The following is a 16,075-nucleotide window of genomic DNA, read 5'->3' as shown; positions in this document are numbered from 1 at the left end:
ACTCTCCTCCACAGTTCTTCATTTATTCAAACACACTCATGAAACTGGACAGAAAATTTAATTTAGTTTAAAAAAACCCAAAAGAAAAGTGTCTCGTGAACCATGGTCTCAGATTGTGTCCTCGTATGACGACGTCTTTGTTTCTAAGGTGAGTCGGTTCAGTCCTTACGAATGGGAGGGGGAGGACTCTGATGACGAGGATGAAACCGTCCCCTCCTCCACGTCTCAACGAGCTCAGCCGACGTCGTCCTCCGAACTCGCTCACTCTTCAGGTACCTCATCATTGTTGAGGTGTTTACCTCGCTGCTGCCCGGTCAGTCCTTCATCACATGGCTCTGTTTTGTCAGGGTTCCCTCAGGCTCAGAACCAGAACCAGCAGAAAGAGAAGGAGACGCCTGAACACACCAACGACTTTGGGATCTTTAACTCTCTGTGGTTCTCTCTCGGGGCCTTCATGCAGCAGGGCTGTGACATCTCTCCCAGGTAAGACACTCACATTTTTAATCCTCAGTCTATCATCACAACTCTTTTTCTCAACTTTGAACACTCTTATTCCTAAAACACAATATTCCTGCTCAGCTGTTTTCATGGTTGAAGACAGAGACGCTCTCATGTCTTGTGAATGGACCTCAGCCTCACAAACTGTTGTCTGAGTAGACGAGTAGAAGAAGACGACTGTGGGAAACTCAGCAGATTCAAATAAGCAGGAATTATTCTTTAAAACAAAACACAAACACTGTGTGTGTGTGTGTGTGTGTGTCTTCCAGTCTGACCCACAGATCTGTTTCGTCTCCAGGTCTCTCTCAGGTCGGATCGTTGGAGGCGTCTGGTGGTTTTTCACCCTCATCATCATCTCCTCTTACACGGCCAACCTGGCAGCCTTCCTCACCGTAGAGAGGATGGTCTCCCCCATAGAGGGTTCAGAGGACCTGGCCAAGCAGACAGAGATCTCCTATGGGACCCTGGACGGAGGCTCCACCAAAGAGTTCTTTATGGTGAGGACGTCTTTCTAAATTCACAATAACGATTGAAGCCTCAACTATTTCTGAACTGTGCTAAACCATCAGAGTTTGTAACGTGCAAACTGCACGTGAGCAACAAGTTGACAACAAGATATGTAACGAAACATCGGAGCTGTCCTGTAATAAACTTAAACTTCCTTTATTTATCCCACAAGGGGAAATTCTTTTTACACTCATTTTACAGAAGTGTTATGGATTAATGTAAATTAATGTTGTTATGTAAAGTTAATGGAGAAGTGTACGTCAACAAGCTATAGCTAAACCTCGTTATCCTCTTTTTCTGTTTCATTAGAGGTCAAAGATCGCCGTTTTTGAGAAGATGTGGTCGTACATGCGGAGCGCAGACCCGTCAGTGTTCGTCAGGAACACAGACGAAGGTGTGTTGCGGGTCCGGAAGTCGAAGGGGAAGTACGCCTACCTGCTGGAGTCCTCCATGAATGAGTACATCGAGCAGAGGAAGCCCTGCGACACCATGAAAGTGGGAGGAAACCTGGACTCTAAAGGCTACGGAGTGGCCACGCCCAAAGGATCGGCCCTCAGGTACACTCTGAATATCTGGACAGTCAGTGTGACGCTGGTGTCTCGTGTTGTCTTTTGTGGGAAATTAGAAGAATAGCAAATGTGCAAATATACTGATTCATGTTATCAGCACATGTTAAATTATTGAACTCTGATCTGTGACCACGCGTCGACAGTCAGTTGCGTAGCACGAACTCGTCACACGTCAGAACGTGATGTCACGTTTCTTCCCTGAGACTCGAGAAACAGTGACTTGGTCTCATCTCCGATATCTGAGACTGTAAATAAAGATGAACGAAATGACAGCTTGTCTGCAGTTAAGTCAAATCATCTGGATCGCCCCCTGGTGTCTGGCTGCAGTATCGGTCATAAACCTCCTCCATGTTAGAAGACGGGACATGAACCAAACTAAAAAATCAAAGTAGATAAATGTTTCTGTCGTTTCAGCTCGTTCTCATCTCTCTGATGTTTGTTCAAGTGTTTCTGATCGGTTTGGTTTAATTCGTTATTGATGATATAGAAACAGGCGGAGACGTCATGATTGACAGCTGAGTCTGACTCAAGGATTGGGTGGGACGTCGATACCACAGCTCCACCCCACGATCTTTACAGACTCTGACTGCAAATTACTCCATCACCACAAGATGGCAGCGTTCATATCCGAGATAGTTCAGCTTCGTCCATCTTTATCTACAGTTTCTGTCAACATGGAAACGTAGAATAAAATAAAGGGTCCAGGTCGACCTCAGTCCTCAGCAGCTGGTTTTATCCAGAAACAGATTCATGTTGGTTAAACGATGAATTGTGAACATCACTAATCTGTAAACGTGATAAAAACTAACCCGACCATGATGGACTGTCTGTGTGTTAGTCTGTCTGTCTGTCTCTCTGTCTGTCTGATTGTCAGTCTCTTAATCTGTCTCTCTGTCTGTCTTGTCTATCTCTCTCTTCTGTTTGTCTTTGTCAGTATGTGTCTGTCTGCCTGTTCCTGCCCTGTCGGCCTGTTTACCTGTCTGTTGTCATCTGTTACTGCCCGTCTGTCTGTCTGTCTGTCTGTCTGTCTGTCTGTCTGTCTGTCTGTCTGTCTGTCTATCTGTCTGTCTGTCTGTCTGTCTGTCTGTCTGTCTGTCTGCCTCTACCATCACCACAACACTGAAGACACACATCGATATGAACCATGCTGTTGTCAGGTGAAACAAAAACCAAGATTTTAATGAGCCTCATCACAAAGTTAGTTGATCTTTATTTCATGGAAAAGCAATTTGGTTCTGATACGAACAACGATAATTATTCAGCAGAACTATAAACGTTTTCTCTGAGCAGTGATGAAATCTGCTCGCTCAACCAACTGCAACATTGAAGTTTTATCAGTTTCTTTTTTCCTTCTGTTGTTGTGTTGTTTTATAAAAGTCAAGTTAACGAAGTGATTCAGTTTGATTTGTATCAAGTTAGTTTATGTGCAAATATTAGATTGAATTGTTGGTTTAAGATCAATGAGAATCTCCGGTTAGTTCACAGTGAAAACACTTTGTTGGACAGTTTGGACTTTTGGACCAATCACAGGAAGTAGAGACACATTAAACCATAGAAGAAGAAGAAGCAGCTGCAGTCCTACCCCCCCCGTCTAGAAACCAATCAGAGTCAAGTATAGGTAGACTAAAAATATAAAAATAAAAATATATATTTAAATTACAAAGAGAAACTAAAACTAACAGATGAGATGAAACATGAACAAACATGAAGCTTCAGACTCAGAGAGGAAACGTCCCGAGTTAATAATGTGTTAACAAACAGTGTTTAGAGAAACTCTACTTCTGAACTGGACACTTAACTTCCTGTCGTAGATGTTGACCGAACACCAAACAAAACCAAAAACCTGACTTCAGCTCAAACTCCGAAACCTTCACCTGACAGCAGCATAGATTTCCTCCAGCGTTCATGTTTGTATCAGATGTTCTGTGAGAGAACATCTTGCTCTCATTCTTTCTGCCGAACATCAGCATTTTACAGCCGACCCAGACTCAGAGAGGAAATGACTTCAGAGATGAGATCAGCACACGCTGAACGTATGTTCCTGTGTTTTCATCATTTCATCGCAGTAAAAACGTGTTGCTGAGACGGCAAATTAAAGCCGAGCAAACTGACTTTCCACATCCGCAGAAAAATGGTTTTACATTTGTGTAAAGCAAATGAACGAACTGTGACATGAACTGATAATATTGAAAACAGCCGAGCGGTTTCTTCTGCTGTTTCCAGACACTTGAACACTGAGGTTCTTATGTAATCACTTTAATATTCACTTACAAATTGCAGCTTGTGAGTCGTCCTCTGTCTCTGGGTCGAGCGTCTCTCTGCGCTAACGTCTGACAGTCGTCTGCTCCGTGTCATCATTTCCTCTGAACACTCTCATTAAGCTGCATCTGCTTTATTCTCATGTTGCTGTGGTAAAACGTGCGATGACTGTGCTTCTGTTGGAGCGTTGTTCTCAAATGTCACAATTCATGTCTTTTTTATGTTTTAAAAATCAGTTTGAACTCTTCTGGTCCAGATAAAATAATCGTATCTTCCGTTAATAAGAGTTATTTTTATTTATATCATCTAATATAACATCCTCTCAATTCATCGTCTTTAAACTCAAATACAAACATTCATTCAAACAGATAAGTTGGATTCACGTGATTTTAATTTGTTCATATTTTAACTGGACTGTTTTTATTCTCCTCGTCTTGATTTCTGACTGTTTCTATGTAAAATTCACTTTAGAACAAAAACTCTTCTGTTGCTAATATGATGTTAATCGTGTTATCGTCTCTTCAAACTGAAGCACCAGCGGCTGAGTCACTTTAATGATTCGTGTTGTTTTTATCAGCATTAAATCATCACTGCTTCCTCTGCTGCCTCCGTCATCTCTGGTATGTAAAGGAGAACAACAGGCAGCTTTTGGTGATTCTTTGTGAAATACAGGACGCCACAAAATTCACATTTGTTCATCAACAATTGTTTTAACTTGAGTTATTTGATATTTCACATTGTGAGAATCTACAAGTATGAATGTTGTTTCTCCTTTATTTATCAGGTAATAAATGAGCATGAATAAGAAGACGTCAATTCTGGGATTCATTTACGGTTTTTCAGTCCAGACGGTTATAAAATGTTTTTTTCCTTCACGACTTACAGACGTCTTCGTTTTTAATATCCAACCTTCGCCAGGAGCTTATCACTGGGCTCAACACAAGCTTCATCCAATCATTAAAAACTCACAACAACAAGGACTTTCCATTCACTTCTCCCAGAGAATCTCAGTGAATCTCAGAGTCACTGCACAACTCTTAAAGTCTCGACAGCGTCCACAGATTCTGCTGTTTGTGAGATCTTTACAAGCAGCTAATTACAACTTCTGGTTATTTCTGACCAGCCTCTAGTGGCTGTGGTAATAATGACCACGTGAACCAACATCCTCAAACCTCAACAAAGTACTTAAAGTATTTTAAACTTTGAAGAAGAAATCAAATCCTTTAATAACAAGGTGATAGAAGAATCCTTCAGACTGACGCTCTGTGGAAGTGACACACAAACATTTTAAAGACGTCTGTGTTGAAGAGCAGTAAATCTTTCCCTCAGTGAATTCATGTTACAGTTTCACCAGTCTGCCTGTCGTCACACATGTAATGATGTTGCTATTTCTCGATGGCGGTCCTCTGCTCATTAACACTTAGTTCCCTTTTATCCCTTATTGTGATTATCATCCTCGTAGAAACCCTGTTAACTTGGCAGTGTTAAAACTGAACGAGCAGGGCCTGTTGGACAAATTGAAAAACAGATGGTGGTATGACAAGGGAGAGTGCGGCACCGGGGGAGGGGACTCCAAGGTCAGATCACCGTAACCCCAACAGCTAACGACAACGGCAATGGCACACCAGGGTAACCGGCAACAACTCGCAACTTGACTATCAAGCATTGAACACTCCGGGTGACGCCACTGAAAGTTAGAATAAATCCGTGGTGTTGTTCACAGTATTTGGTCCTCGGTCTGATCCAGGAAGTATTTTACAAAACATCTTCTGACAACGTTAAAGAAATGTTCAACAAGCAAACGGACGGGGGTGAAATCGTAACCTCCTGGGTCAAGTTACCGCTGAAGTTTTTCTTTGCTGATGAACATTTGCTCCAAAACATAAAAAGCATCGCTCCTTCAGCAGGAAACAGTTGATATCGGACTGTTCCTGCATGAGTCCGATTCTTCTAAAGATGCCGGAGTGTGTTCAGCTCTTGCCGGTTACCCAAAGTGATATAGTAATACACATCTCGCACACAGGGAGTCAGGCTAAACCAAGCTAGATGGAGTATTAACGCATATCACTTTGATGCTGACATTTGTTTCTAGAACAGTTTTATTTGTGAGATTGTGTCTGTTCTTTCTGTTTCTTTTCTTTTCTGTCGCTGTTATTGAGATGTTCTCTGTAGCGTGTCACAGCTTCTGTTCAGCTAATGCTACTGTTGCTAATATCGTCGCTGCCGCGGCCGCTGCTGCTGCCGCAGCGCTGTCTCTGTGCAGCTGAACAATAACATAAGATAACATGGAGGTGCATAATGTTATTTATGTTATTCCCACCCCACCCCCCTCCCTTCCTCCCATGGTTCTGTGAAGAATCCCAGTAAACCTAGCCGTACTGAAGCTCAATGAACAAGCCGTCTTAGACAAGTTGAAAAACAAGTGGTGGTATGACAAGGGGGAGTGTGGACACAAGGACTCCGGCAGAAAGGTCAGTTGTTGAGGTCGCTCTGGCCTGGTCCCACGCTCATGTGTTGGTTAACCCCCCCCACCCCCCAACCCCCCTGTCCCCCGACACGAACCAAACACCCCAGAACTCAGCGGGTTCACTCTGAAAAGAAAAAGGTTTTTCACGTTGTCATTATTTCTTCAAGTATCGAAGCTGTTTTAGTTTTTTAACAAAGAATCTGATGCTAATTGACATTTTTGATCCAGTTCTTTTTTCTTTTCATTGACTTTTAATCTGTTAACGTTCAAATTGAATAACAATAAGTCGTCACCTGGATGTAACTCATCAGCATATGAATCCTATCTAAAGCTTATTGATTAGCATGTTATATATTTGTTTGTAGATAAAACAAAGTCCATCAGTGAGCATTAGAGGTTTTATGTTACCTGTGGATTGAGCTAAGCTAACTATAACGTAGTTCTACTTGTGCTAAGCTAAGCTACCCAGCCGCTGGTCCTAGAAGTGTGCTTCTGTTTCTATTCCTGAAAAAACAAAATGTCAAACTTTGAAATAGATTCAGTTGCTGCGAGCACAAAAATCCACCTTTGCATTTACAGAGAATTTATATTTTAGTTGTCATGAAAAACCTTTTTGTTTTTAAAGTGTAACTCTGCTGCTCAGCTGATCTTTCTGAAGCGCAGGAGGAAAAACAAAGGACAAGATGATCGTGTGTAAATACGTTTAGAATAAAGACGGGACAGAAAAACCTTGTGACTCCAGTTTGTACTCTGCTTTTTGCATTCAGAGTTTATTTTCTGGACTTAGTTTCCACTGAGCTGGACTTCAGCCGACTCTGACGAAGCAGACGTTTTGGAGATAAGAGCTTTTTCATGTCTTCAGATCAGTAGAAATCCAGCAGATTTATTCTGAGGCTTTTCTCTGCTCAGCTTTCCTTCTGTTCTCCAGAAAATCCTCCGGTCAGCACAGTCCCTGAAGCAGCCGCAGACAGACAGACGTCACTTCACTTTTAAAATGTCAAAGTCCACGACGGCCTGCAGGTGCAACATTTACATTTTACTTTGAGTCCGTCATCAGACTCTTTTTCATTGTCGTCGTCTTAATAAATAAATATTCTGCATCTATGTGAGAAATCTGAAGGAGAAACTCCAGAATCAAATATCAGATTCTCATTTTTAATTTTAATCAAACACATTTCTATATATTTAAAATATATTTTCCTGATTTTCTCTCTCTCTCTCTGTCTCTCTCTCTCTCTCTGTCTCTCTCTCTGTCTCTCTCTCTCTCTCTCTCTGTCTCTCTCTCTCTCTCTCTGTCTTTGGCTGCTGACCAAATAAAATCGAAGCCACTGACCACAGCTCCCCCCCCCTTACTTCCCTTCACTTGCACACTGATGATGTTTTGTCTCCAATCTGTCATGTGCCTCCTGTTCGCTCTGAGTAACAAACTGTAACTAACGGACGGACAGAGACGTTCAGTCTGACGTTGACGAGGACAAAAAGACGACTTTAACTTCAGACTGAAACTCTCCTCAAGTGAGAGACGTCAGGACATGCTGCAAATATACTTCTTAATGTTTTATGTTTATTTTCTTATTTCAAATTAGAGTTTTTTCATTATTTAACAGGACAACAATCAACAAATACAACATTTCGGATCATCTATTAAACAACATAATATTTTGTATAATTAAGTTATAAACTTTAAACTTAAAAGCAAAAACTACTTTTCAAACATTTTGGGACTTAAACAGTTGTGAGAGCATCAGAGAGTGTCTGAGGATTATAAATGAGCTGAAGCTGTGGCCATGTTGTACCTGATGGAGTTTACTTATTCACTAGGTTTATTTTATTTTATAGTTTGAAAACAAATGTTTAGAAAATGAATTAGAATCAACTCAGACATTTTGTGAAGTTTCATTTTATTTGTGTAGTTAGTCAACTAATATTTATTTATTACTTCATCTGATAAAGTTAAACCATTAAAGATTCAAACGTCTCCCAGTAAAATAAATATCAGTTTGCCTGTTTCAGTCTGACTTTAAAGCGTCTTTCATCTGTTTTTCTCTGAAGCTGATTGGCTGAGGTTGATGTGACAGTTTGGAGAGGAAGCCCTCTGATAGGCTCGTCCCAGCTCCACACTGTGTCGCAGAAAAGGCCTCGTTCACGATGTCGTTTATTTCACTTCCAGACAGGTCGCATGCTGTTGGATGAGAAAGCAAAGTCATGTCACGCCCAACGACACGAAGTGATGCATGTGTCAGATGAACAAAACCAGAGCTCAATAAATTCTCATTTTCTTTAGAATAATGTTCTTTTAATTTTAATTTTTTATTTTGTGCTTCTCTAGAAGTTGAAATGACAGAAGTAATATTTTACAGCACAAATATCACTTCTTTATTTCAGTGCTGAATAAACTGCAGTGTGAAGTGTAGAGCATTTTCATAACTGACGCTCTCTGGAGACAGATTATTTTATTTTCCCTGATTTTGTTTGAGTTGCATGAATTTGCATGAGACAGATAAATATGTTCAGTCAAAGGCTGTGATCCGAGGCCACAGAGAAGGAAGTTTAAATTAAAGGGTCACGACTTAGTCCTGCACAGTTTTATTCTCTAAGATGAAGTAAAGCACCAAAAACTTTTCCCACAGTGCATCTGGAAAACACCCAGGTGTTTACTTTACTAACCTCAGTGCTACTGAAATAAAACACGCTGCTCCGTGTCACAGCCTTTGAAATCTGAAGAAGTGTCTTAGGTTAGACAGATACTTTATTTTAGATTTTGGGTTTTTGTCAATGACAAAACTCTGGTGATGTGACGACTGTCTGCACCATGATTGGTTCTCCCTGACCCCTCCCCTCTGTGCTGATAGGACAAGACGAGCGCGCTCAGTCTGAGCAACGTGGCCGGAGTGTTTTATATTCTGATTGGCGGCTTGGGGCTCGCCATGCTCGTGGCTCTGGTCGAGTTCTGCTACAAGTCTCGGATCGAGTCGAGGAGGATGAAGGTGAGTTTGATGGAGTCCTGAGAATCTGCTTCAGGGCTTCTGCACTCGTGCTCGCAGCTCTGTGAGGCTACGTAGCAACAATTTGAGCTAAATGCTAATATAATGTTTACCCTGCTCACCATCTTAGTTTAGCTTAGCATGCTAATATTTGCAGCTCTAAACAGAAAGCTGCAGCCGAGGCTCATGGGAAAGCCGTCACTTTGCAGGTGGCGATGATGAAAAGTCAGAATCACAGACGTTATTTCAGTTCGTCCCGAGGGGATCATGAATCTCTGAACCACGTTTCATTAGAATTCAGCCGTTTGAGGGATTTCAGTCAAATCCTTATAGTCAAATTATAATTAGAAATAATTAGAGTTTCTGTCTAAACCTGGATGAACAGAATGAATCTACATGTTCAGTGAAGAACTGTTGCTATGATTCGTGGACATCAGGACCTTTGTCTCTGCAGCAGCTCTGGATTCAAACTCTTTATCGAGTGACGGCTCCTCGCTGCCGTTTGAAAGAGCATCGGCTGAACTCTGTTTATCTGACACTCTGATCTCGAGCTCCTCTTCGTCGCCGGCGTCTGCGTGTGATGAAACTGCGGCCGCCTCATTACAGACGGTGCCGGTTTATGCTGAGACTTTGATGGGCTGTTCAGAAGGAACAAACAAGTCATTAGAGCCGTCTTCTCCACAGCAGCGGCACCAGTCTGTTGCTCTGCTGGACTTCTGTTGTTCTCTTCACACACAGGGAGGACTTACAAAAACCCCTCGCCGACGGCGGCAGTGACACATCACGTGTGGCGGATTTCATCAGTCAGAGCAGATGGAGCAGCGTTACCCGGCGGTTACCTGCTGCAGAGGTGGATGTAGTCACTGCAGCAAACGGGACGAATAATCAATACAGCAACAAACCACCACACGTCCTCAGATACATGAAGTCGTATGTTTGTTCGTTACACTGAAGACGAGGTGGCGTTGAACTGAGGCTGCTGGGATACAGAGTAGATGCAGGGTGGACGGATGCTGTGTGTCAAATCAGATTCTTCAGTCATGTAGTACACGGAGTACACTGAAGTACACTGAGTATTCACACATGGAGTGCATTTGTTTCAACAGGATAATGTTTCAAATCAAATGGCTCCTGTGGATCCAGAAATTACAATCACCAAAATATCCAACACCTGATTTGCTTGCGTTCGCTCCAAAGTTGAAAAAACGGCAGCGTTGTCCAGACAACATGTCGTCCTTCCTCTGCTGCCATTTCCACATCTTTTAAAATTATGATTGAGATGCAGGCCAACAAGAACATGAACATCCAATAGTTTTCATTTAATGCAAAATGTTATGATGGAGCTAAGGAGAAAAAAATCCCAGAAAAATTCACGTCATTCTGCCGTCACCTCCGTTGACTTTGATTCATGTGACGTAACGAGTTCATCTCTTTGTGATTATTTCAAATTTAATCTCCAGGAAAAGAATTAAAGGAGGTTTATCAGTTTTACGGTTTGTCAAAGTGGTTTTCATTAAAAAAGTTAATAAGCAGATTTTTCCTCCTGCGATTTAGTGAAATAATAAAAATGATTTTGAATTCTGAACAAAGATCTGCAGTGTTATGGCAGGTGTCAGTAGTGGCCTGCAGGCTGCAGCACTGAGACAGATGCTGTTGTTGCCCTGAGAGTAAAACGCTCTGTGACAGTCAGTGATGAGGGCGAGAGACCAGAGAATGAAGGAAAGAAACGGAGAGAGAGAGAGAGACGTTCCCCTGGTGTTGACAGTGTTTGGAAGTCGACGCAGACGGATTGTTAGCTGTTAACTTCCTGCCGTGGAGGTGAAGGCAGGAGGGAGATGAGTGATTGACTCTGATGTTCAGATGTGGGAACGCTCAGAGGAGCTGCTCCTGTAAATGAATAAACCTGGGATCTATTTGTACCAATCTGCCTGACGACCGCTGATGCCAGGCGGCGAACAGCGAGGGAGCAGGAGAGCCTCAGAGCCCCGAAACAGGATATTAACTCTGGATCCACATCATTAGTTTCACTGAGGGATGGAACAACTTTTACTGTTATTACTGTCGGAGACGACTGTGCCTTCAAACTAAAATGTTTGTGTGTAGCTGAGAATCAGTGAGTTTGTACTTTACAGGTTTGATTGTGGTTTTTCCTGATGGTTGCTAGTTTCTCTCTCGTGGAGGATTTTCAGATCGTTACTCTGAACACAGACATGAAACACGTGTTGAGAGACATACACTTCTATATAAACATCTTTAAATCCACTTTGAAAAGAGAAAGAAACAATGAAACCTGAAGCTGAAAGGACAAGCTGAGAAAACAGGGCTCTCCGAATCCATGGAAACATAATACTTCCTGTTTACGTCCCTCAAAGCATTAATTAAAAACATGTCTCCCACATAAACATATCTAGCGCCATCATCAGGTGGAGGTGTTTGTTGTGACTCTACAACCAAGTAGCTGCAAAACGTTTGACGTTGTCTCTAAAAGTTCTTGTGACCGAGGATTTGTTTATTCTGAAAAATATAACAACAATCAAACGTCCAAACTTCTGTCTTTAGTGCACATTTGCAAATGTTAGCATGCTAACCTGCTAATCTCGGATGATAATTCTAAACATGTTAGCAGGCTAATGTTAGCGTTTAGCTCAAAGCCACACTGTTGGTCAGTTTAACTTCAGATTTACTGGATTCTGTTTCACTCAGTTTACAACTAATTATTTTAATCAAATAAAATCGGATTCTTCAAAACTTTTCTTCCTGTAAACTTCACTGTGCATCAGTTGGATTTTTCCTCTCTGTCTCACAGGAGCTCATAGACGCCGCCATGATGAGCACCAGACTCGGTGGGATGGCGGGAGGAGGAGGAGGAGGAGGCGTGGCGGCTGTGGGCGGTTTTGGAGGAGGGGCTTCGGGTCTCGGAGGCGAGAACGGCCGCGTGGTGGCGCACGATTTCCCAAAAGCAGGAGCTCAAGGTTTACCCTGCATGAGCAAAGCTGCCGGCATGGGACTGTCCACCGGCATGTGACCAAAAACCTGACTCCTGATTGGACGGAATGCTCCTGTCTGTCTGTCGGTGAGGAGAGAGTGAAGGAGACGAGGGGAAGGAAAGAAGAGAAGAATAGATGAGAGTTGGAAGTTAATGTGCGAAAATAAGAAGAGGAGAAGGAATGAGAAAGACAGAAAAGAAGAATGGATGAAAAGAGACAGAAAGAATGAGACTGGAAAGTGAGGAGGGGAAGTAGAGAAAGAATAAATAAGAGGCAGAGAAAAGGATGATAAGGGAAAGAGGAGAGGGACAGAAATGAAAGAAGACAATGGGGGAAAAGAAAAATGGTGATGGAAGGAAATAAGATGACGGACAGATGGACAAAGAAAAGAGAGACCAGAGGTGATGAGAGAAAAAGGTGGAGGGAGTATGAAGAAGGAATGATGAGGGATGGAGGCAGCAGAAGTAAAAGAAGGGAGAGGATGGAGGGAGGAAGACGAAAAGAACAGTGATGAGATTTGAGGAAAGATAAAATAAGAACAGAGGAAAGATGAGACAGGAAAAAAACAAAGGGGGAAAAGGAATAAGACAAGAGGAGAGAAGAAAGACAAAACGAGGAGATCAGACACAGAGAAAGAGAAGAACTTGTGGGGGAAAGAAGAATGAAGAAGAAGAAGACATGTGACGGGCGACAGCAGGAGGAGTGTTCACGTTCACAACAGAGAAAACTGACTCAGCTCCTGCAAGACGAGCGACTGGGCTTAAAAACCAGAAGCTCCACTTTTTCTATGCTCCTCCTCTTCTTCAATAACAGAAACTGAGGAGGGAAACTTCTTAAAAACTCAACTGACCGACTTTTCTTCCTCCTTTTCTTATTCTACCCTTCACTCCTCCTCCTCCTCCTCCTCGTTTCGTCACGTTCACACAAAATGCCACTTTCATATGAGAGAGTTTGAGCATGTTTTCAACCTTTAGACTTCACAGACGAACACGCGTGTGCCGATGGAGAGACCTGAGGAAAACGTGTGAAGATGTTTTTGTCCCGATTTAATTTGTGCTGAAAATTCTCCTATAACTTTATTTTGTGGCGAATAAAACTGATGTGATGTTGACGTTAAAGGTCCGAGTCTGAGGTGACGTGTTCAGATGTTTTGTTTCAATCAACACTACTTCAGTGATTATTCAATCATCAAATTAACTGATATTAACAGTCAACTGGTCCGATAATTAAAAGTGAAAATATGAATCAATAAAATCCTGGTTCTACTGGTTCCTGCTGGAATTTAAATGTAGAAAACAACGAGTGAGAAACTCAACGTTTTAGAGTAAAGACGGAATAAATTCAATTAATATGAGTTAATTTAATGAGTTCAGAGTTACGATGCTAAGATGACGGACAGGTCATGAACAAGGCTGTGAGATAAATCTCAGATGTTATTTTTACACACAGTGTTGGCTAATGCTAGTGAAAATGCTAAGCTAACATCCACCAAGACAGGGGAAACGATCTCATTAATGACCTGAAGACGATGAAGATGATGATGAAGATGTTGACGTCCTGATTTTTTACCGTCAACTTCTTCTACAGGTATGCTAACATGCTAACAAGCGCAGATTGTGTTCTCCTTCCTTTTGTTTTCTTCGTCTATGAATCAGATCAGTGAATCTTTTCTCAACATACTTACACAGAACAAAGTTACACTGTTACTAACATCGTCACGAGCCGAGGAAATCAATTCTACAACTCATTAATAAGAAGAACAAGAAACACAACAATAACAACAACAACAACAAAAACAACAACACACATCCAGCAAAACAAACCAACAGCCTCTAAAATAAAAACGAAGTCCTTCTGATCTGACATTTACCGTTTGATTATTTCAGAGAATTTTACTGCAGCTGCTGAAAACGTCCGGACACGATGTTGCTCGTTCACAGGAACAAAAACACCATCGGGGGGGAAGCTCCGGTAAATTGGGGGTTAGGTTGCGTCCAGTGACGGATCTCTGGAAGTCTGCTCATCTCCACTGATCGTCTTTAAATCTCAGACATGTGATAATCAAACAGCTGCTGAGCTTCACGTCACGTGATTCCACATCTCTCCTCTCTTTTCTTTTCTTCTCTGAGCCGCAGACGCAGCCCCAGAAGCTTTTATACAAATATCAGGAATATGATATGTTCACATTTGTATGATAAGAATGAAACATGTGCTACACCTGTAAATAATGTTCTTTTTAATCCAGTCATGATTTATAATCTTTTGATTTTGTTGATTCCGTTCAGGTCAGTTACTCTGTTTAATAAAAATTTAACATTAGCTCGACTTTTGTAGTTTTTCTGTTTTGTAAAGAATCCTCTTCCTGAAACAGTCTCATGTCTGTTTAAATAATATTTCTGCTCACATGGGGTGAAAGTGAGCTAACGTAACTCAGACAGTTAAAACAAAGACTCGTTAGCGACGTCCCTGGAGCTAGAAAGGCCGACGTGTCCATTTTTGTTTGAACCTCGTGGACAGAAATTAAAGGTGGAGTTGGCTGCAGCTCAGAATTTTCCTCTTTGCAGACGATGTGGTTCTGTTTGCTTCTTCACACCATGAGCTTCAGCTCGCTCTGGGGCCGTTTGCATTCGAATGTGAAGCGAGTCAGCATCGCTGAGGCTGTGGTGCTCTGCTGGACACTTTGGATCTCTCGAGTCGCCAGTTGGACCGCTGAAAGTGTTTTCTTGTCATATCCTTCATCTGACAGAGCAACTCGCCTGTCTATAGATATATATATTATGGAGTAATGAGGTGTTACGTTATATGATGCCCCCCTCAGGACACCAAACATCTATGAAAGCTCCCAGGAGCTCGTAAAAGAGCCGCAGCTAATGGACAGAAGACGAAATAATATATATATTTATATATAAGCAGGCGAGTATCTCTGTCAGATGAAGGACTCTGCTATCGAGGCTCACTCCAGTTTAATTGTCTACAATCATCTGACAGGACCTAAGATACTTTTGAGAACAGAACACAATCTGCGGACACTTGTGAATTGACGATTCAGAGTCTAAATGTTCGTCAAGCTTTGAAAAGTTCTGAATGCTGCCCAAATGAAAATGAAATAAAAACAGTGATTGAGATGTGCAACGTCCCAAAGATCCACTTTAGAGAGGAAATTAAAGCTGAGCTGAGAAAATGAGGCATTTAGAGAAACCTCCCTCTGAGACTGAAATGAGAAAGTGAGTGAAGAAGCTCGATCTGCTGCCAGTTTACAGATCACTGAAGAAAACACACGATACTTCACCTGAGGAAGAGACGCCTGACAGTTGATTTCTGAAATCTGATGTCGGTCGTCAGAGGTTTTATTTTATTCTGTTGCAGGTTGAATCATTCTAACAACAGAAATAAGTTTAACACACTCAATCAAAAACATTTGGTTTGACACTGATTTATAAAAAAGGTTGAACCTTTTCTCTAATTAAGGAAAGAATAATTCTTGTTTCGTGGTCGACATATTAGAATCAAGGTTTTGATTCAATGTTATTTGGGATTTTAACAAACTGAAGTGAGAGTGAACGCAGAGGACGATATTGATTTTGTGTAAAGTTCTAAAGCTGCTGACAAAGCTTTGCAGAAAACACAGGTTTTTTTAATGATCTGGTTCTTACAGAAACTTTCAATAAAACAAACGTCTTTGTCTCTGTCTCCTTTTCTTTCTCTGCATCTTTATCGATCGTCCTCTTGGTGCCGTGTCTTCATTTCCATTTCTCTCTCTCTGCAACTTTCCCTTCTTTCTCTTTCCTGCACAATGTCCTCCAC

General features: G+C 41.7%; 1 protein-coding gene across 7 annotated transcripts in view; it reads left to right on the top strand.

The window, feature by feature from the left end:
* The window catches only part of LOC109645541 (glutamate receptor 1-like), a 35,768-nt gene extending 21,178 nt beyond the window's left edge, over positions 1-14,590 (top strand). Inside the window, exons 12-18 of one of the 7 annotated variants that reach the window (XM_069539460.1) lie at positions 149-272; positions 348-483; positions 797-995; positions 1,315-1,562; positions 5,296-5,410; positions 9,153-9,287; positions 12,091-14,590. In XM_069539460.1, the coding sequence (XP_069395561.1) occupies positions 149-272; positions 348-483; positions 797-995; positions 1,315-1,562; positions 5,296-5,410; positions 9,153-9,287; positions 12,091-12,309 (1,176 nt within the window). In that variant the 3' untranslated portion in view covers positions 12,310-14,590. The other 6 variants (XM_069539459.1, XM_069539461.1, XR_011246169.1 and 3 more) reach the window with 6 other exon arrangements.
* Positions 14,591-16,075: the final 1,485 nt, after the last annotated feature.

The sequence above is a fragment of the Paralichthys olivaceus genome, chromosome 15, assembly GCF_024713975.1.
Source record: "Paralichthys olivaceus isolate ysfri-2021 chromosome 15, ASM2471397v2, whole genome shotgun sequence".
Classification (NCBI taxonomy): domain Eukaryota; kingdom Metazoa; phylum Chordata; class Actinopteri; order Pleuronectiformes; family Paralichthyidae; genus Paralichthys; species Paralichthys olivaceus.
The sequence above is the reverse complement of the archived record's forward strand: the minus strand, read 5'-3'. Positions and strand labels throughout refer to the sequence as shown.